This window comes from Hyperolius riggenbachi, chromosome 1, assembly GCF_040937935.1.
Source record: "Hyperolius riggenbachi isolate aHypRig1 chromosome 1, aHypRig1.pri, whole genome shotgun sequence".
Taxonomy (NCBI): domain Eukaryota; kingdom Metazoa; phylum Chordata; class Amphibia; order Anura; family Hyperoliidae; genus Hyperolius; species Hyperolius riggenbachi.
Window position 1 is genome coordinate 68,239,256 of NC_090646.1, and position 22,597 is coordinate 68,261,852.

The 22,597-nt window shown below is 44.1% G+C and overlaps 1 protein-coding gene across 10 annotated transcripts in view; it reads left to right on the top strand.

Moving 5' to 3' along the window:
- Positions 1 to 22,597, top strand: part of CTNNA2 (catenin alpha 2) — a 3,078,224-nt gene that overhangs the window by 731,564 nt on the left and 2,324,063 nt on the right. For all 10 annotated transcript variants that reach the window (XM_068274961.1, XM_068274945.1, XM_068274955.1 and 7 more), the window contains one exon: positions 305 to 508. In XM_068274961.1, coding sequence (XP_068131062.1) covers positions 305 to 508 — 204 coding nt within the window. The remainder of the gene's footprint in view (positions 1 to 304; positions 509 to 22,597) is intronic.

Consider the following 22,597-nt stretch of genomic DNA (forward strand, 5'->3'; position numbering starts at 1 on the left):
GGAGTGAGTCTTATAGTGTGAAAAATACAGTAAATTTTCAATTTCTTTGTAGTACTTTGCAATTGAAAATGTATGAAAAGTAGGTGAAAAAGACCTGTCAAAATGATTCTGGGTATTTTCTTGCTTGCTGGTGGGTTAAAAGGCATTTCATTGATGAGGTGTGAAAATATCACCTAGGAAAAAACTCAGGAAAAAGAGTTGAATTGAATAAGGGCCAAAATGGCATGTATGGTAGAGATAATAAAAATGTTACAATGAAAGTGGAGATGTCCTATAAGACACATTTCTTCCATTGCTCCTACAGAACAAGATCATCCTAGACCCAATGACCTTCAGTGAGGCCCGCTTCAGGCCGTCTCTTGAAGAGCGGCTGGAGAGTATCATCAGTGGGGCGGCCCTGATGGCAGATTCCTCGTGCACGCGCGACGACAGGAGGGAGAGAATCGTGGCAGAGTGCAACGCTGTACGTCAAGCCCTTCAAGACCTGCTCAGCGAGTACATGAACAATGTAAGTCTGCTTTACCAATTTCCAAAGCAAATATATATAGATAGGTGACAGCGCTCCTCTTCTAGAGATCTAAATCTGTAAAAATCGAAACATACTCCACATAGTGGATTACTGCAAGATTATGCAATACAATCAAAAACATCCTGGGTAATCAGTGATACAATAATGATCCACACAGTGTATTGACACACCAGACTCTCCTACAATAGTGGCTCTTCACCAAAATGAATCCACCTCAGATCCAGGTGGGTCTACTGTTTAATGCCACAATAAACCAGGCAATAGCTGTTCCTCTTTCCTTGTAGTCAAAAAGTTTTTTTTAATCAAGTATTTCTATGTTAATAATATTGCTTGAGGTCAGCTGATGGGTTCTGGGCTCTCTGATTGGTTCTGCAAAGCAAGTTTAGTAACACAAGATCATCATTTTAAATATACATGTGAACAGAACTGTTGTATTGCTTAGAGGAGAAACGCTGTTCTCTCAACTCAGATTGTGAGATGTGAAATGCCAGTTTGTATTTTGTCTTAACCTCCCTGGCGTTCTATTAAAGATCGCCAGGGGGCAGCGCAGCGCTATTTTTATGATTTTTTTTTTCAATCATGTAGCTAGCCTAGCGCTAGCTACATGATGCCCCCCCTCCCGTCCGCATCCCTCCCACCCCTCCGATCACCGCTGGCGCTGTAAGCCATAAGGAAATCCCGTTCTGAAACGGGATTTCCTTTAGGGCTTCCCCCGTCGCCATGGCGACACACGTCGTGACGTCATTGACGTCGGCGACGTCGTGACGTCACAGGGAGACCCGATCCACCCCTCAGCGCTGCCTGGCACTGATTGGCCAGTCAGCGCACGGGGTCTCGCCTGGGGGGGCCCTGCATCGCGGCGGGCGGCGGCGGATCGGCGCCCGCCGCGATGCAGGGCCGCTTGCTGCGTGTTTAAAAAAAAAATTATTCAAATCGGCCCAGCGGGGCCTGAGCGGCGACCTCCGGCGGTAATGGACATATTAAGTCGTCCATACCGCTAAGGAGGTTAAATACCAGATATAGGGCCTGATTCACAAAGCTTTTCTGTTAAATTCTCACCTTATTAATTAACTCACAATTTATCTCTCCTTAAATGACTTAACTCATGGTTTTCCTCTCCTTCTCTAACTAAACTCATGGTTTAGGTCTCCTTATTTTACTATAAAATCCCTGCGTCCCCTCCTGTCCCTGTGTCCATGCTTTTTGTTCTACTGCGCATGTGTAGCACGGACAACCGTTAGGACAGGAGGACGACGGGGCTAGAGGGCCGGGCGTGTGCGCAGGCAGACTTGTGCGCGCGCACATGCACGCTGACATGCAGCAATGACGGCGGTCACAGGGGCGGCAGTGGAGGGGGGTTGTTGTGAGGGAGAGCTAGAGCCCATTATATTAACAGCATTTGGTCTACTAGCTTGGCATAACTCATGGTTTAGCTCTCCTTATTTGACATAACTCATGGTTTAGCTCTCCTTATCAATTTATCACATGAATTATCTCTCCTTATTTGTTTATCTCATTCATTAGCACTCCTTACAGTTACGGGGAAAAATTAGTAACCTTTGTGCATCAACCACCTGGTATTTATAAAGTTATGTGATCTCTATTATTACTTGGGGGTAGGGGGAGCACACAGCTGAACTGCACATGCTCCAACTGGCCCCAAGTGAAGGGGAGGATCCAGCGGCGCGGGATGAGGGCGAGGGAGTAATCAGCCTGAATGTGGCTGGAGATGGCCCTCAGTTATATGTATATATTTTTTCTATGCCCCATTTTAGGTACACTTTAAGGTATGTGCACACATGTAATAACCATCGGCCGAAACAGCCGATAACACCTATTTCTGCTATGTGTTTGTTATTTGTGTACAGCGGCTGCAGATCAATCATGCTCAGGCATCTTTAAAGATCCATCCTGTATCATTACAATGCTGTTACCCACAGTACACCTTCCCCCAACTCTTATTCTAGCCCTCTTTTGCCCACTTGTGCTTCAAGGCAAATGAGGAATTGGAGGAGGCTACAGGAGCCTCAGAAGTTATCTTTCACAATGATTTTCATAAATGCCAACATCTTTGGTAAAGAAACTTACTTGGATGTGTGAAGCCTTATCACCTAATCAGAAGTAATGCTTGTCTGACTTTCTTCTGCAAGAGAAAACATTGATTTCCCAGGTGCTGTGGGTGTACAATGCCATCTCTGTGTGTTGCACAGCAGTGATGTCCAGGCCTTGACAGCCTCTGCAGGTCTTTGAAGAAATGGAATGAAATAATTTCTGTTTGCATTGTCATGTAAACAGAAGAGGTTACAGGTAGCAAGTTAGACACATTCAGGATTCTACAGTGGGAACATTTCTTCTGTCATAATTTGACTGCCATCCCTGCAATATAATTACTCCTGATTGTCTCAGGAATTTCCCATCATGCTGTGCGGCTGCTGTGTGGAGCAGCATGTGCATTTTTTTTTGTAGTCTGCTGACAATGGAGGCTGCTTCCCTTTATTGTTGTGTTTATTCGCATTAATGTAAGAAGTTGTGAAGGAGAAGAACAGTGAATAATATAAGAATGGTAACATAACAGCTTGAAGGAACGAGGTATAAAACAGGTTTATAAGAGGAATGTTTCAGCACTTGGGCCTAGTGATAATTCAGATACAACCACACAATGCTAATGGCAATCACTGTGCCCCTAATTTAACCCTGTAGCAGCCAATTTAGAGGCTGGCAAGTGCTGCAGGCCAATTTATTTTAACTTTTTTTTTCTTATTTTTTACATTTCCTTGCTTCTAATTAGTACTGCTGTAGTGTATTTATGGCCACTTGCCACTAGGGGGCAGTGTGAGACACTAAGGGCTTGTTCACATCATAAATCGCCAGTGCTATCACAAGCGTTGAGCGATTTATTGAGAGGTTTTTTTTTCCCGCTTTTCCCCGTGCTTTAGGCTTAGAAAAGCGCTTTTCTAAGCGCGTTTGCAGAGCGGTTCGTTTTTTCACTTCCTGACATCAGGCAGGAAGTGAACTGTTTCACCCGGAAATGAATAAATACGATGTATTTATTAATGAAAGCACTGGGGGAATCACTATACAAAGAGCTTTTTCAAGCGCTTTGCAATTTCCCTATACCTTCCATTGAGCAAAAACGCTTAGAAAATGGTACAGGCAGCGCTTTGCTGAGAGGATCAGAAACGAACCGCCCAGCTGTGAACTCTCTCATAGGGAATCCTTGCACAAGCGCTTTCAGGGTGATTTTGAAAATCGCTGGCGCTTAAAAAAACGAAAATGCCCTCGGTGTGAAAAAGCCCTCACAGAGGACTTCTGCTTTAAGGGTTTTTTATACTTTCTGCTAGTAGAGAGAGATCAAAGCATTCCAAGAATTTACAGCACAAGTTCTGCCGACTAAGGTCAAAAGCAGTGCACTTATCTCGAAAGAGAACACACTATTGAAGCTGCTACTGTGTTCAATCGAAGCTTAGGTCAAAAATGGAAGAAGAAAATAAAGGGTGAATTGCAGTTGCTGTCCAGAGCATATACATTGCTGGCTAGCGAGTGTCCACCATGAGAATCTCACTGACTTGAATATGCCCATTGTCTGAATGAGAATTTTGTACACTAATTTGGCTTAAATAAAATATTGCCTTGATAAAGAGGTTTGTGAGATCTCAAAACATCGAATTCATAGAAGACTCTAATATAAACTGTATATAACAGTATGGAGAGTGCCAGTTGTAATTGTATTGGCTTTTTTTTTCAGATCATGGGCATAAGCTGGAGAGTGGTGGGATCAGTGGCGTAGAAAAAGGGGGTGCAGAAGTTATGAGTGCACTGGGGCCTTTGGGGCATAGTACTTGGGGGGGCCCAATGTAAAACGTGCACTGGGGCCCAGAGCCAGGGCAAGGTCATTCAGCACCCAAGGCTGAGACACCAAAATGCGCCCCTCCATCCCTCCCACCCCAACCGTCACACACTGATTGCTATTAGACTAAGAGGTGCCCCAGGGCCCCCAACACCTTAATCTCTACTTATATGGCTTGCAGTCACTGCAATGTATCCCCTTTTCGTATTTCTCTTTGCTTCAGACACAATAGGGGAATGATAGCTGAGTGAGTTGTGCGACCCCTTCTACACTGCGCCCTCAGGCTGGAGCCTCTCTCGCCTCTGCCTCGGCACGGTCCGGCCCTGGGGCCCATAGCTCCTTAGCTGTGCCACTTGGTGGGATATATAAAGTTGATGTGTCCGCCACCACACCAAAATAATACTTCTTCCTTTATAAAAATTAACTTTATTGCGCAACAGAAAATGTCAACTTTTCACAAACACAAAAGGCCCTTTTTTAAAAGGAAAAAAAAAACTAAATAGGCAACAAACCCAGGCAGCTTATCTAGCTCACTATGCGCTACTGCCTAGGGATGAGCGTCAAAATTCCCCGGAATCGTTATGTGGAAATTGATATGCGTAAATAAAAATTCTACATTATCGAAATACCGCATTACAGAGTCTCGGAAATTTTAGATCAATCACAAGACTCAGCATTTGACCAATCTGAGTATCAGTATTGTATTGGAGAAAACCGTTACCAATCAGAGTACAGATGTTTACACACTGGATTTCATAATATTTTTTCTTCTTTTTTTCTTTTTACAATGAACTATTGTTGTCATTGTCTAAAAAAAACAGAAAACATTTTGCGAAAATTGGTTATCTGTAAGACACGTCTCATGAAGAGTGCCAGTCATAATTTTATTGCAATTTTCAACCAATAGCTGCGCACTTAGATACTGTTGAGCTAGTGTCTCTCTCTCTCATGCAGGTCAGTCCCACAAGACAAATAGTGTAGAGTCCTTCCTAAATGACATCCAGGTTGCAGTGACCAATTCTTGCGGAAAATCACCTCCACCACACCCCAAGCAGTGGGAACTCACCGCATACAAATGACCCTCTATTAGATGGCTCCCATAGCGTAAAATTGTAAAACCACTTTAGTTTTAAAAGAAATGCAAACTTACAAACGTGTCCATTGTTTAAAGAGACTCTGTAACAAATTTTTCAGCCTTAGTTCTTCTATCCTATAAGTTCCTATGCCTGTTCTAATCTGCTCTGGCTTACTGCAGTCTTTCCTAACTGCACTGTCTCTGTAATAAATCAATGTATCTTTCCTCTGTCCTGTTTGTCGGGCTAAAGCTTGATTGTGTGGAATGTGCAGGGCTGCTTGTGATTGGTAGAAGCGATACACACCCTCTGCAGGCCCCCTGCATACTCTGAATGACTCATACACTATGCTTAGCTGAGCCTATTAGAAGCTGGTTAGTTTGTTTGTAAACACTGCCTAAAACTGTTAATTACAAGCCAGGATTGCAGCAGAGAGTGGCAGAAACAGCACAGAGGGGCACAGGAGAAAATAATGAATAGAATGGTATGCTTTTTATTGTAAGAATATTAGAGTACAGATTCTCTTTAAGGCACAGAGTTTTTATGGGCTCTACCCCAACCTAATACGCTATGGGAGCTCTGGTTATGTTTTCTTGAGGTGTATACTGCAGCAGAGTGACAACAGTGGAGGAGAATCCTTGAGTGGCAGGGGGCGGCCAGATGACCCCATAGGTGCTGGAGACCCATCTAATAGAGGGTCATTTGTATGTGGTGAGTTCCCACTGCTTGGGGTGTGGTGGAGGTGATTTTCCACAAGAATTGGTCACTGCAACCTGGATGTCATTTAGGAAGGACTCTACACTATTTGTCTTGTGGGACTGACCTGCATGAGAGAGACACTAGCTTAACAGTATCTAAGTGCGCAGCTATTGGTTGAAAATTGAGATTTTATCTGTATGTAGAGCAGCGCACCACCAGTGAAACCCTGTGCATTGTATTATCAGCGCAGTTTTTAAGTATTTGCATAATTGTATTGGATTTTTTTTTTTTTTATAAATCATGGGCAGAAGCTGGAGAGTGGTGGGATCAGTGGCTTAGCAATAGGGGGTGCAGAGGTTGTGAGTGCACCAGGGCCCTTGGGCTAGATTGCTTGGGGGGCCAATGTAAAACTTGCACTGGGGCCCATAGTTCCTTTGCTATGTTACTGGACTGTATATATAAAGTCGATGTGTCAGCCACCACACCAAAATAATACTTTTTCCAAATTTTATTGAGCAACAGAAAATGTTATCTTTTCACAATCGTTATGTGGAAATTGATATGCGTAAATAGGAATTCTACATTATCGAAATACCACAGTACAGAGTCTCGGAAATTTTAGACCAATCACAAGACTCAGCATTTGACAAATCAGAAGATCAGTATTGTACTGGAGAAATCAGTTACCAATCACAGAGTACAGCTCTTTACCACGGTTCAAAAACTGGATTCCTTCATTTTAACCATTAACTAAAATAACTATTGTTATCATTGACAAAAAAAACATTCTACGGAAATTGGTAATCGGTAAAACCAGGGATGAGCAGAAACTACACCAGTGTGAATTTACGCAACGTAGTTCACATCTACGCATCGTAGTACGTAGGTGAAGTATGAAAACTACGCTTACGAATTTACACATAGCGAAGTACCGCTATGTGTAGCTTACGCCCACCATGCGTATTTAACAAGTGTGTTGCGTAGTGAACTACGAATCTGTTACTCGCGTCTAATTTTCCGCGTGCGATTTAAAGAGGAATTAATGCGTAACATTTTCTGCATATGGGCATAAGCATCCGTATACTCTACGCTTTGCACTATGCGTAATTGCGTATTTTAACGCGTAGTCTATGAAATGCATACGAAACGAATATTTGATTTCGAAGCCGTAGTTCCAGCGTAGCGAAGTTGACTGACTACGACCATCCCTGGGTAAAACACATCTCTGAAAGTGGAATTCCATCTGAATCGGAAATTGGTGTTTTCAACCAACCCTACTTCTGCCCAACATAGTAAAAAGTAATGAGCCTAATTTGGTGTTTTCCCTGAGAAAGGGGCCTGTTGTGATATTGAAACTTTGCAATTTTCTATTGCTCAATAACATGAATTTCTATTCAAGAAGTATTATTTTGGTGCCGGCTGAAAACATTGAACCTGTTCAACAAGGATGGCGGTATACTTTCTGTGGATTGCTACTGTATTTTGCAATCAGCAAATAATAGTGGGACGCTTCAGCATTTTATACAGCACAGTGCAGAGCCGAGGCAGAAAAAAAATAATTTCCAATGCATTTATAAGTCTCTACAGATGGAGAAACTATCAAGAAAAACATTTCGAGTGGTGCTGCAATTTGCGCAGAGGAGATAGAGCAATGCATCCACAGCCCGTTTCCAGGGAAGTTAATTTCTTGCATTGCTTCGCGATTCCCGTTGAGAACTTTCTCCCCGGGTTCTGCTGTCCAGACTGTGCGCAGAAGTGGCACCTCCTGACCTCTGTATTTGTCAGTAAGGCGTTCCGCTTCTCACCCCCATCACACAGCAGAAAGCAGCGGATCTTCATAATATTTCAATTTTCATGCACACTCGGCTGGAGGAAAATAGATGAAATTAAGATCTCGGCACTTGCAGCTATAATTTCATTTTACAGATGATACTTTGTACATTCCTGAAATACATCAATTTTCTTTTCTTTTGCTAAAACAGCACCAGGAGGTTTGGAGAGGAAAATCAATGTATAGATGCAGCAGAAATCAAAACACATAAACCTTACACAGTGTGTGTGTGTACAGGATCTTCTCAATAAATGTGCATATTGTGCCAAAGTTCATTATTTTCTGTAATGTACTGATAATCATTAGACTTTTTATATAGATTCATTACACACAACTGAAGTAGTTCAAGCCTTTTATTGTTTTAATATTGATGATTTTGACATACAGCTCATGAAAACCCAAATTTCCTATCTCAAAAAATAAGCATATTTCATCCGACCAATAAAAGAAAAGTGTTTTTAAAACAAAAAAAAGTCAGCCTTCAAATAATTATGTTCAGTTATGCACTCAATACTTGGTCGGGGTCCTTTTGCAGAAATGACTGCTTCAATGCGGCGTGGCATGGAGGCAATCAGCCTGTGGCACTGCTCAGGTGTTATGGAGGCCCAGGATGCTTCGATAGCGGCCTTAAGCTCATCCAGAGTGTTGGGTCTTGCGTCTCTCAACTTTCTCTTCACAATATCCCACAGATTCTCTATGGGGTTCAGGTCAGGAGAGTTGGCAGGCCAATTGAGCACAGTAATACCATGGTCAGTAAACCATTTACCAGTGGTTCTGGCACTGTGAGCAGGTGCCAGGTCGTGCTGAAAAATGAAATCTTCATCTCCATAAAGCTTTTCAGCAGATGGAAGCATGAACCAGAAACAGTGGCAGAAGCGCCTGACCTGGGCTACAGAGAAGCAGCACTGGACTGTTAATCAGTGGTCCAAAGTACTTTTTTTTTGGATGAAAGCAAATTCGGAAATCAAGGTGCCAGAGTCTGGAGGAAGACTGGGGAGAGGGAAATGCCAAAATGCCTGAAGTCCAGTGTCAAGTACCCACAGTCAGTGATGGCCTGGGGTGCCATGTCAGCTGCTGGTGTTGGTCCACTGTGTTTTATCAAGGGCAGGGTCCATGCAGCTAGCTATCAGGAGATTTTGGAGCACTTCATGCTTCCATCTGCTGAAAAGCTTTATGGAGATGAAGATTTCATTTTTCAGCACAACCTGGCACCTGCTCACAGTGCCAAAACCACTGGTAAATGGTTTACTGACCATGGTATTACTGTGCTCAATTGGCCTGCCAACTCTCCTGACCTGAACCCCATAGAGTAGAGTTCCCCAACCCTGTCCTCAAGGCCCACCAACAGTACATGTTTTGCAGAAAACCACATACATGCACAGGTGAGGTAATTAGTGTCTCAGCAGAGCTGATTAACTACATTTGTGGCTTTCCACAAAACATGCACTGTTGGTGGGCCTTGAGGACAGGGTTGGGGAACACTGCTAGAGAATCTGTGGGATATTGTGAAGAGAAAGTTGAGAGACGCAAGACCCAACACTCTGGATGAGCTTAAGGCTGCTGTCGAAGCATCCTGGGCCTCCATAACACCTGAGCAGAGCCACGGGCTGATTGCCTCCATGCCACGTCGCAATGAAGCAGACATTTCTGCAAAAGGATTCCGGACCAAGTATTGAGTGCATAACTAAACATCATTATTTGAAGGCTGATTTTTTTTGTTTTAAAAACACTTTTCTTTTACTGGTCGGATGAAATATGCTAATTTTTTTGAGATAGGAATGTTGTGTTTTCATGAGCTGTATGCCAAAATCATCAATAAGAAAAACAATAAAAGGCTTGAACTACTTCAGTGGTGTGTAATGAATCTAAAATATATGAAAGTCTAATGTTTATCGGTACATTACAGAAAATAATGAACTTTATCACAGTATGCTAATTTTTTTAGAAGATCCTGTATATATAGGTAGGTAGGTAGATAAATAGATAGATAGATAGATAGATAGATAGATAGTGTGTGTATCCGCTGAGTCCGCTATACCCTAGTTCCCCAACCCTGTCCTCAGGGCCCACCACCAATAATAGTACATGTTTTGCAGAAATCCACAAACCTGCACAGGTGAGGTAATTAGTGTCTCAGCAGAGCTGAATAACTACCTTGGTGGATTTCCACAAAACATGCAGTGTTGGTGGGCCTTGAGGACAGGGTTGGGGAACACTGTGTTATACCATCTGTAACCACTTTGGGACCACTAAACATGCGGAGTTAACAAAATGTGTATCATTTATGTACATGAGCGTTGGTGTTTTAAAATATACGTAATGTTTATTAAATATAAAAATGCAACCATTTTTTTTTTTCAAATGACTTAACCATTTACCGCCATCCTAACGTATTAAAACTTCATGCTTACCGCTATTAACAGCAACATGACGTTTTAATACGTCGCGCATTCCCGCCGCTGCTACCGCCGTGTGTCCGCCGCTACCGCCGCCATTACCGTCGGGATCCCGTGCTGGGTGATTGGGGAAGAGGACCGAACAGTCCTCTACCCAATCGCAGTGCCTGGAGTGAATGGACGTGACCGCGAACAGCGGCTACGTCCATTCACATAAACAGGAAATGTAACAGTTTAATAAAGTGTAAAAAAAAAACAAAAAAAAGTGAACACGTCCTATGAGTGTTCACTAGCGCCAGCTTGTGGCCAAAAAGTATATTACACCTACAAAATACATACATTTTCAAGTATATACACATCATTAATAAAATTACACTTCCAACCCTCCCCCCCAAAAAAAACACTTGTAAAAAAAAAATCAGCTTAAAAAAAATAAATAAATAGTTGCCTTAGGGACTCAGCTTTTTTTATTCTATATTTTATGGGGGAAAATTAATTTTAATTTATTACATAGGGGCTTGTATTTATGGCCAGAACAAACAGAAAAATAACCACTTATATTTCAAAATAATATACTGTCGCCATACATTGTGGTAGGGACATAATCTAAACGGTTTAATTATCGGGACCACTGGGCAAATAAAACGTGTTTGTTTTATCCACAGGAGAATGTTTAATTTTAAAACTATAAAGGCTGAACACTGAGAAATAACGATTTTTTTTCTTTTTTTCCTGTTTTTCTCATTAAAATGCATTTAGAATAAAAAAATTCTTAGCAAAATGTACTATCCACAGAAAGCCTAATTGGTGGCGAAAAAAACGAGGTATAGATCATTTTCTTGTGATAAGTAGTAATAAAGTTATTAGGGAATAAAAGGGAGGAGCGCTGACAACTGAAAATTGCTCTGGTCCGTTAGGATAAAAACCCTTGGGGGTGAACTGGTTAAAGTCTAAAGTGGATTTAAAAAAAAAAAAAACACACATAATCCCCTAAGGAAAGGGGAGGCTCCTATAGAGCCTTCCTGTTCTCACAGCGCCCACATTCCAGTGCTGGATCCTTCATTACCAGTCACTACTAATGGGTCGGAGACTGCTCACTACCGCCGTGCTACTGAAGATGGGCCGCTCCATACTGCACATGCAGTCATGTAACACGGGGAGAGATTAGATTACAACTGGTGATTAGACTCAAATAAGGGGGAATTAAACAGGCTAATCTCTCTAAATACATACAGGGTGCATTTCTCTGTTTCCTTCTGTCCTGTGCAAGAATTCAGGTCCACTTTAACAGACAAAACCCCTTACTTTGTAAGCCTTGCAATACTGTTTCTCTCCACTAGATGGCTGCATCTGCAGATAGGTTAGCTAGCAGAGGACTTGTGCTTTCTATTCCTCTTTAGCCCAAAGTCATGTGATCAGAAGATGACTGCACTTTTTTTTTTTTATTTAGAAAATCACACGACTTCACATGTTTACAAGGGAAATGGATAAACTCGTATCCACCGCCACAGTACTGGTTCCTGCTCTGAGATAATTATGCCCAGTGTTTAAAGTGTTAAATGAATATAGCATATGATATCCAATCTAAAAAAAGTACATTCCATTTTTCAGAATTGCCATCTTAAATCCCCTTCCAGCTCTGACACAAGACAGCTAAGCTAACTAATAGGGTGGTGTTACATGCAAATATACAGAAATAGATATAAACAGTTTCTGAATAACACTGATAACAGGATAATGAACATAAAATTGGGTATCCTAATTAATGTACTGTATTCTACTATATGTCACTACAGTTCCTCTTTGAGTATATTGCCTCTGCTCCTTTTTGCAGATCCCTATGCAGTTACTTGACAACCTGGGAAAGTTGGTATCGCCCCTTTTGGTACTTTTCAAAGCTAATAATTAATTAGTCCTGGCCCGGGCTATGGTGCAGAGAAACTGAAAGGCAGTGGGGCAATAGGGGCATAGCTAGTGTTGGGCGAAAAGTGTTCGCCACTGTTCGGGTTCTGCAGAACATCACCCTGTTCGGGTGATGTTCTAATTCGGCCGAACATCTGATGGTGTTCGGCCAAACTGTTCGGCCATACGGCCGAACTAAGAGCGCATGGCCAAACGTTCGGCTAGCGCTGTGATTGGCCGAACAGGTCACGTGTAGTGTTGGGCGAACATCTAGATGTTCGGGTTCGGGCCAAACATTGTCGCGATGTTCGGGTGTTCGAGCCGAACTCCGAACATAATGGAAGTCAATGGGGACCCGAACTTTTGTGCTTTGTAAAGCCTCCTCACATGCTACATACCCCAAATTTACAGGGTATGTGCACCTTGGGAGTGGGTACAAGAGGGAAAAAAATTTAGCAAAAAGAGCTTATAGTTTTTGAGAAAATCGATTTTAAGTTTCAAAGGGAAAACTGTCTTTTAAATGCGGGAAATGTCTGTTTTCTTTGCACAGGTAACATGCTTTTTGTCGGCATGCAGTCATAAATGTAATACAGATAAGAGTTTCCAGGAAAAGGGACCGGTAACGCTAACCCAGCAGCAGCACACGTGATGGAACAGGAGGAGGGCGGCGCAGGAGGAGAAGGCCACGCTTTGAGACACAACAACCCAGGCCTTGCATGAGGACAAGAAGCGTGCGGATAGCAATTTGCATTTTGTCGCCATGCAGTCATAAATGTAATACAGATGAGAGGTTCAATAAACAATAAACAGTAATTGGTGTTGTCCAGAATGCGCACAATGCGTGGGTCGCGTTCAATGCAGTCCTAGGCCGAAGAGGTCATAGGTTAGGGTCCCAAAAACCTGTTTATTTGGGCAATTTCAATGGTGGCGAGTCTGACGTACATAAATCGCAGCAATGGCCGTTAGCAACGTCTGAATCTCACGAAATGTCTCATGCAGGTAGAAGACACATTGTTAGACTTGGGCTCCAAAGATGGGTTCCCTACATCTCTGCAAACCAGAGTTACAGGGCTCCAAATTTGGTAAAATCCCCCATAGGCTTTCATTGGGCCTCCTATTTACAGTTCCAAAATCTCACATCTTTTCAAAGGGCAATTGCTCAGCAGTGGCAAATTTTCTAGCATTGTAGGGACCCTTAGGGGGAACATGACTGGTGAGTTTCGGGCCCGTAGGCCAAATAGGTCATAGCCTAGGGTCACAAAAACCTGTTTATTTGGGCTATTTCAATGGTAGTGATGCTGACGTACATAAATCTCAGCCATGGCCGTTAGCAACGTCTGAATTTCACGAAATGTCTCATGCAGGTAGAAGACCTATTGTTAGACTTGGATTCCAAAGATGGGGTCCCTACATCTCTGCAAACAGGGGTGCAAAATTGGTAAAATCCCCCATAGGCTTTAATTGTCTCCCTATTTCACTTTCCAAAATCTCACATCTTTTCAAAGGGCAATGGCTCAGCAGTACCAAATTTTCTAGCATTGTAGGGACTCTTAGGGGGATCATGACTGGTGAGTTTTGCCACTGCTGAGCCATTGCCCTTTGAAATGGTGTGAGATTTTGGAACGGTAAATAGTAGGCCCAATGAAAGCCTATGGGGGATTTTACCAATTTTGGAGCCCTGTAACTCTGGTTTGCAGAGATGTAGAGACCCCATCTTTGGAATCCAAGTCTAACAATATGTCTTCTACCTGCATGAGACATTTCGTGAGATTCAGACGTTGCTAACGGCCATGGCTGCGATTTATGTACGTCAGACTCGCCACCATTGAAATAGCCCAAATAAACAGGTTTTTGTGACCCTAGGCTATGACCTCTTTGGCCTAGGGGCCCGAAACTCACCAGTCATGTTCCCCCTAAGGGTCCCTACAATTCTAGAAAATTTGCCACTGCTGAGCAATTGCGCTTTGAAAAGATGTGAGATTTTGGAAAGTGAAATAGGGAGGCCATGAAAGCCTATGGGGGATTTTACCAATTTTGGACCCCTGTAACTCTGGTTTGCAGAGATGTAGGGACCCCATCTTTGGAATCCAAGTCTAACAATATGTCTTCTACCTGCATGAGACATTTCGTGAAATTCAGACGTTGCTAACGGCCATGGCTGAGATTTATGTACGTCAGCATAACTACCATTGAAATAGCCCAAATAAACAGGTTTTTGTGACCCTAGGCTATGACCTCTTTTGCCTAGGGGCCCGAAACTCACCAGTCATGTTCCCCCTAAGGGTCCCTACAATGCTAGAAAATTTGCCACTGCTGAGCAATTGCCCTTTGAAAAGATGTGAGATTTTGGAACTGTAAATAGGAGGCCCAATGAAAGCCTATGGGTATTTTACCAAATTTGGAGCCCTGTAACTCTGGTTTGCAGAGATGTAGGGAACCCATCTTTGGAGCCCAAGTCTAACAATATGTGTTCTACCTGCATGAGACATTTCGTGAGATTCAGACGTTGCTAACGGCCATTGCTGCGATTTATGTACGTCAGACTCGCCACCATTAAAATTGCCCAAATAAACAGGTTTTTGTGACCCTAGGCTATGACCTCTTCGGCCTAGGACTGCATTGAACGCGACCCACGCATTGTGCGCATTCTGGACAACACCAATTACTGTTTATTGTTTATTGAACCTCTCATCTGTATTACATTTATGACTGCATGGCGACAAAATGCAAATTGCTATCCGCACGCTTCTTGTCCTCATGCAAGGCCTGGGTTGTTGTGTCTCAAAGCGTGGCCTTCTCCTCCTGCGCCGCCCTCCTCCTGTTCCATCATGTGTGCTGCTGCTGGGTTAGCGTTACCGGTCCCTTTTCCTGGAACCTCTTATCTGTATTACATTTATGACTGCATGCCGACGAAAAGCATGTTACCTGTGCAAAGAAAACAGACATTTCCCGCATTTAAAAGACAGTTTTCCCTTTGAAACTTTAAAATCGATTTTCTCAAAAACTATAAGCTCTTTTTGCTAAATTTTTTCCCTCTTGTACCCACTCCCAAGGTGCACATACCCTGTAAATTTGGGGTATGTAGCATGTAAGGAGGTTTTACAAAGCACGAAAGTTCGGGTCCCCATTGACTTCCATTATGTTCGGAGTTCGGCTCGAACACCCGAACATCGCGGCCATGTTCGGCCTGTTCGGCCCGAACCCGAACATCTAGATGTTCGCCCAACACTAGGCATAGCCAGGAAAAAACAAAAAGCAAAAAAACAAGAAAAATCTACGCTTACGGATCATTACGCGTAATTTTACGCTATTACGCATTACGGTTACGGCGTAGAAAATAATCTACGGTTCATCACTGTAATTACGCGTTAACTTATGCAGTTACGCGTAAGGATACCGTAATGCAGGCGCCTACACTACGATGTTACGCGTAGTGCCATGATACCCATTAATGCGTATTTTTTGACGCATACGGACGATGTGTACGCAATAGCGTAAAATTACGCGTAAGTCTTCGTAAAATTATGCATACCTAGCAATTACGGTAGACAGCGTAATTACGATACCACTTAACTGCTTACGCGTAAATAATTACGCGTAAGACCGTAAGTTACGCGTAGCGCTTTCGCGTAAATTTACATTGAATTACGATGCGTAATTACGCTCATGCGTAATTTCGGCCCAGCACTGCTAAAAGCCCGTTCATGTTTTTGAAGCACACTTATTTCCAGGACAATGCTATTAGGTGGTGTCTGAAGATGTACTTTCTGCCGTACAGCATGTTCTACCTCACTGCTTCTTCTTACATATTTTCAACACGTGGCAATTCATTGTGCTAGTCCGTCTTTTTCCATTTGTTGTCGCTCTCCGTTCCTTACGCCCATTCCTTACATGCCATGGTCGTCTGTTTGTGTGCTTGTGAATTGAATTGACTAATGCAGAAGGAACATGTTTTCCACACTGAGGAAGGTCAGTAGGGTTATTGGGGTTAGCTGGCTTTGTATGCGGATACGGGTGGCCTTGTGCTTATTTGTAAAGACTGTGAATAAATAGCTGAAGAACAAAGTTGTTTATTCAGACTTTCAATAGCTGTGACCACTGAGTGAAGGGATAGGAGGGAGCCAGCATTGTGTGTGAGCTGGTGCTTACTTAATAAACAGCAGATCACCAAGGTCCGGGCCTGTTCTAGATGAAGTTGGGCCTTGGCAGAAAACAATTTATGGCCCCAAGTGCATAATACTCTAGCATAGAAACATTTTATTAAGAAAAGCTGAGTCTAACTACAAATCATAGGCAGTAAAGAAAGCATGGATGTGGCCCACGGCTACAACAAAACTGTCTTGTAAGAAGATGCCCCCTTTTTTTTTTTTATATATATAGAGAGGGGGGATAAGGAAACCGTCCCCCCATGGATTTAAAATTGTGACTGTGATACGGTAGGTTTTAGGTGCCCATATATTACTCTATTCGGAGCACCGATGTAAGCAACACGGCCACCTGATCCAGCTGAAATCATTTAAAAAGATTGAGCTGGCATGCTGGAAAGATCTCAAAATGGCTTGGTCTGGTGTGAGGCGATAGCAACGTTCCATGACCAAAAGACCCCCAGTCTGTGTTATCCATGCATAATGTGTACACCCTGGTAATGTGTACCCCATGTGGGCTCAGCTAGCCACCAGCACATCTCCTCCTGTATCCTGAGTCTTCGCTACATCACCACCCGGTGCATGTACCAAATGACCTGACAGCACGTCTCGCTGGATCAGAGGGTACAGGCGCCCCTGGTGGTGATGGGGAGAAGAGTCAAACACTGAAGGAGGAATGTCAATTCAGTTGATAGTTGAGCCCGGGGAGTACGCTTGACAGTACCATTGGGTACACATTACATGGGGGATACCTGGGGGTCCAGCAGGCAGAGGTGGCGGCACTAGTACGGACAATTTCAAGTAGATTTTATGCTGTAATGTATTGTAAAATGTTGTGCATTGTGTGGGTAGGCAATAGATCCCTCTATGACTAGATTAGATTAGAGAATGACCCAGTGGTGCAGTAGTAGGGGATGCAGAGGTAGTGACTGCACCGGGGCCCCTGAACCAGAGGGGCCCATCAAGGGCCCTCCAACTACTGTTTCAGCTCTTCCAAGGCCTCCTCTTTCCTCTTTCCGTGACCCTAGGCCAAGTATGTTGTGGTTCCCTTTTCATGTGCAGCAGCGCCCCTCCCATTCCATGTCAGCTCCCTCTTCCATGGGTATCAACAATGTACAGCAGCTCCTCTCCCATTCCATGTGCAGCCCCTCTTCCATGTGTATCATCCATGTACTGCAGCCCCTCCCATTATAGCAGTCCTCCCATTCCATGTACAGACCCCTCTTCCATGTGTATCATCCATGTACAGAAGCCCCTTTATTTCATGAGCCATAATAGCATCAGTTTCCCCTTTTCACGTGTTGCTCACCATTTTTAGCCTCTTCTTTCACATGACACAGCCCCTCTTTCATGTTCAGGTGCCCCCTTGGGATGCAGTCACCCAAGGCTCGGGCCTTTGTGGTCTTCCCAGAAATCCGGCCCTGAGCTCTTCATTGGTTCTATGACGTTAATGATCAGTATCACCTATACCTCTATATGTGCTTTGATTAGTGTTAATCATTAGCAAACTCCTCCTCTTGCTTACAACTCTTTGTCCCCTTCAGCTGTTTTTGGCAGATTTTGGTGGTACAAATCAACTGCTTTAGAGGGGCCCAATGTAAATTTTGCCTTGGGTCCCCTAGATACTTGCATTACTGCAATTCATGGGCCTCCACAGCAAAAGTTTGATAGCCCCCCTCTCCCCATGTTCACATCCCTTCCCTTGCCTCCCCTTTGTGCCCTGTATGGCCTTGTGGCCAATCTCACAAGGGTTATAAAATACGTGTGGTCGTCATGATCTTCACACCTCTAATAAGCGTAGCCACAAAACACCTGATCTAAAGTACAGTCTCCTGTATCGGAGGAAGGGAAGGTTAGTAGTTGGGGGCCCCCCACAGCTCTGGGCCCCCGGTCATCGCAGGTGCTGCTCCCTTCTAGTTACACCCCTGGCTATGCCACTGGAGGGAGCCATCTGATGGTTGATCTGGTGGTGCCCATCAAGTAATCGGACTACCTTAACTTGACTTACTAGTCTATGACTAAGGCTTTGGTTATTTCTCAGGCTTCTACCAGGATGAATGATCACGTTTGTCATTAAACAGGAGATTGATTCTTTGCTTAACTGTTTTGCTAATTAACTTGCAGTTGATATGGGATCTCCTTCAAGGAGATGTGGAAAAATAAATCAGTCTATTTCTAAAGGTTAGCATGATTTCCAGAGCCGATGAGTCACCTCGTGAAGCGCATTCACACACACACGACGCTCCATAGCTGTCAGTCACGCGGCTTACATCTTGTTACAGTTGGTGCCGGCAATAATACATTGTAGAAAATGTACTGAAACTGAGGGGGAGGCTGTAGAAGACGCAGAACTACAGCCTGAGAAGCGAGGAGCAAGATTATCGCGCTTTCGCTGGAATGGGATAAGGTCACATTTATTCCGTTTGTTCTGTGTCTTCTTCTCTTAGAGTTTAGTAAATTGCATCTCTTTTCTTGCTTCTATTACAGTACCTCCAAGGCATAACTAAGAAGGATAAGGGGGATGGGGCTGGGGCGGACCTACCCTGATGCAACCTGAAGCACCTGCTTTTGGCGGTGTTTACATGGGGCGGTGCCATCGTGAGCGGGGGTAGCAGGGATCATGGTGCGGGGGTTAGAGGTCACAGCCTTCTCCTGAAAATCAGATTCCAGTCTTACTACATATAATACTCCTCACTAGTAGGGCCAGTTTAAGGCGCAAGAGGGCCCCCCTTCCTCTTCCCCCCCCCCCCCCAAAAAAAGAAAGTCAGCCCCCGGGGCCTCTGAGCCAGCTGTCATGTCCACCTTCCCCCCCCAAATCTCCCACTGGGGCCCCTGTACGGTTTTGACAGTATTGTAACCAGGGCTGGTACTAGACTTTTTGTTTGACTTGTGAGGATGCCCTTCCCGATTTGGAATGATCACACAGCATCCGACAATTTACGCTGATTCATTTAATTCAAATGAAACACCTCTGCTTTCCTGCCTCCCCCTCCTCACTCACTGCCAGACTCCTCACACAGCACAACAAGCTGCTTTTCCCCAATGATGACCTCTTCACCTTGCTCACAGGACAAAAATGTTGCCCCTGTAATCTCTGTGCCTGATGCAAGTGTTTCACCTTGCTTAATGACAGAACCATCCCTGATTGTAACTCACTTGTTCTGGCACACTTCTCCGTCCATGCTCCGTGTCTTCATCCCCATAGCTGGCTGCCTCCTCTTATGGACCTGGCACATATTATGCATAATGACACACAACCGGTCATAGAGAAGAGGCAGCCAGCATCGGTGGGATGAAGAAAGGGAGCACAGATGGAGCAACGCGCCATGACAGGTGAATTACAATACTGCCAAAAATGGTGTAGTGGAGCAGTCAGGGAGAGACCTGGTGGGGGGGGGGTCCAGCAGCATGGGAGTGCGGCAGTGCTTGGGGGCCCTGAGGCAATTGCCCCCTTTGACCTAATGGCAGTGCCTGCCCTGCTTTCCAGCTTAACCTACTCATTGCTGCTCCCGGGGCATCTGCGATTCACAGCTGCAAGTTATCTAAGGGCTGGTTCAGACGGGCGGCTTCCGGCATCTCGTCTCACTTGGGGGCTTTCTGCGGCGATCGTCGGCGTCCCCGCAAGGGGACATGAAGACGCGGCGGTGAATCGACCCTAGAAGCCGCACAAGGCTTCTAGCGTTGGCTGAAACGATGCAGTAAATCGGGATTGGAATGCCACGTTTGTGCGTAATCAACGGTAACTGCACAATGTAAATGCTCCCATCACTTGAATGGGAGCGTTTACCGACGAGTACCGGATGCTTGGTGGTAAACACTGCCAAGCGTCCGTGTGAACCGGCCCTAAGGGTCAGTAGGCTATGGTAGCCAAATCTTTTTCTGAGTGCCCACAACCTCCTCCTGAGCACCCCAATCTCAGCCATGGCTGCCATTATCTTATCTTGCTATCACTCTAACTACATGTCCTTCAAGAGGAACTTTAACCCAGAAGTAATGAACTGCAACCCATGTCTGTTCAGGGTCCTTGGCTAAAACTATTAGAGGCAGAGAATCAGCAGGACAGGCAGGCAATGTGCAGTGTTTAAATGGAAATAGATATGGCAACCTCCATATGCCACTCACTACAGTTACAGAGCAAATAAAACCTTTTTATAAACTCCATCAATTAAAGCTGAGCATATTATATAAATAAATAAAATAAAAACGTAAAACTGAAATATATTCCTTGTATTATTTCCCTATTGTTGTAAACATCACACCTTCAGATTTACAGCACCCAGGCATTACAGTAAATAAAAAAATATTGCCCTAATATAGAATGTGCCAGTCAATTAGGTGAGGGTACAATCATTAACCCTCCTGGCGGTCTATTAACCTCCTTGGCGGTAACCCCGTGTGTGACACGGGGTAAGCCGCCGGAGGGTGCCGCTCAGGCACTGCTGGGCCGATTTACTTAATTTTTTTTTTGCTGGACGCAGCTAGCACTTTGCTACCTGCGCCAGCACCCCGATCGCCGCCGCCGCGCGCCCGATCGCCGCTATCCGGTGCGGCGCGCGGCCCCCCCCAATTTTAAAATTATGTAGCGAGCCTAGGGCTAGCTACATGATAGCCGCTGTGCAGCGGCATCCCCCCACCCTCTTCGATCGCCTCCGTCGATGAAACCCATCCGAAATCCCATTCTGAACGGGATTTCCACTAGGGCTTTCCCCGTCGCCATGACAATGGGCGGGATGACATCACAAACGTCGTCGATGTTGTGACGTCAAAGGGAGTCCCGATCCACCCCTCAGCGCTGCCTGGCACTGATTAGCCAGGCAGCGCATGGGGTCTGGGGGGGGCGCGGCGGATAGTGGCGAATCGGCGGGTAGCGGCAGCGATCGGTGTGCACACGCAGCTAGCAAAGTGCTAGCTGCGTGTAGCAAAAAAAAATTATGCAAATCGGGCCAGCAGGGCCTGAGAAATCCTCCTGCGCGGCTTACCGCCAGGAAGGTTAAAGGAGCAGTATCAAACCAAGTGTTCTAAAATGACAATGTACAAATAATGTCTAAGTAGCTGTGTAAACATTTTTGAACTTTTCATGTTAGATATTAGAGGCAAAAGCTTTAATTCATGGTGTGCAGATTTTAGCTACGTTTGGAATGTCTCATTTGCAAAGGTATGAATCTCTGCAGTCTGACATGCTAAGAACAGTGTAATATTGAAGCAGGGTTATATGAAAACAAAAACCTGTCAGGTATCAGGTTTCACACACACAATTACAAAAGTTTATGTTGCACATAAGATACATTTCCGCTGTTCTCTGTGAGAGAAAGCTCTGCCTGTCTCTAAATGAGCTCTCTGCACACAACACACGGTTAACAGATGCACTGTGAGGGAATACCCCCCTCCCCTCATCGCTCACTCTGCTTTCAGATTATAGCAGACTACCCTCAGAAAAGTGTGAAAGGAATTAAATAACAGTAAACAAAGAGATAAGGATTCAGATGTACAGTGGTTTGCAAAAGTATTTGCGAAAGGTTCACCTTCCAGCAGGACAACGACCCTAAACATAAAGCCAGGGCAATAAAGGAATGGTTTAAAACAAAACATATCCATGTGTTAGAATGGCCCAGTCAAAGTCCAGATCTAAATCCAATCAATAATCTGCGGCGAGATCTGAAAACTGCTGTTCACAAACACTGTCCATCTAATCTGACTGAGCTGGAACTGTTTTGCAAATAAGAATGGGCAAGGATTTCAGTTTCTAGATGTGCAAAGCTGGTAGAGACATACCCTAAAAGACTGGCAGCTGTAATTGCAGCAAAAGGTGGTTCTACAAAGTATGGACTGAGGGGGCTGAATAATTACACACACCCCACTTTGCAGTTATTTTTTTTTAAAATGTTTTGAATGATGTATAATTTTTGTTCCACTTCTCAAGTGTACACCACTTTGTATTGGTCTTTACGTGGAATGCCAATAAAGTTGATTCATGTTTGTGGCAGTAATGTGACAAAATGTGAAATTCTTCAAGGGGGCTGAATACTTTTACAAGCCACTGTATACACCAACACTTAGCAGCATTTCCCAAACATTTCCTCTCTCAATTGAAAAAAAAAGTTAATTGATAGTGTTCCTTTTAGTAAAGAAAAGATTTTACCTGAAGTTGCCCGCCATTTGGTTTATTTATATAGTG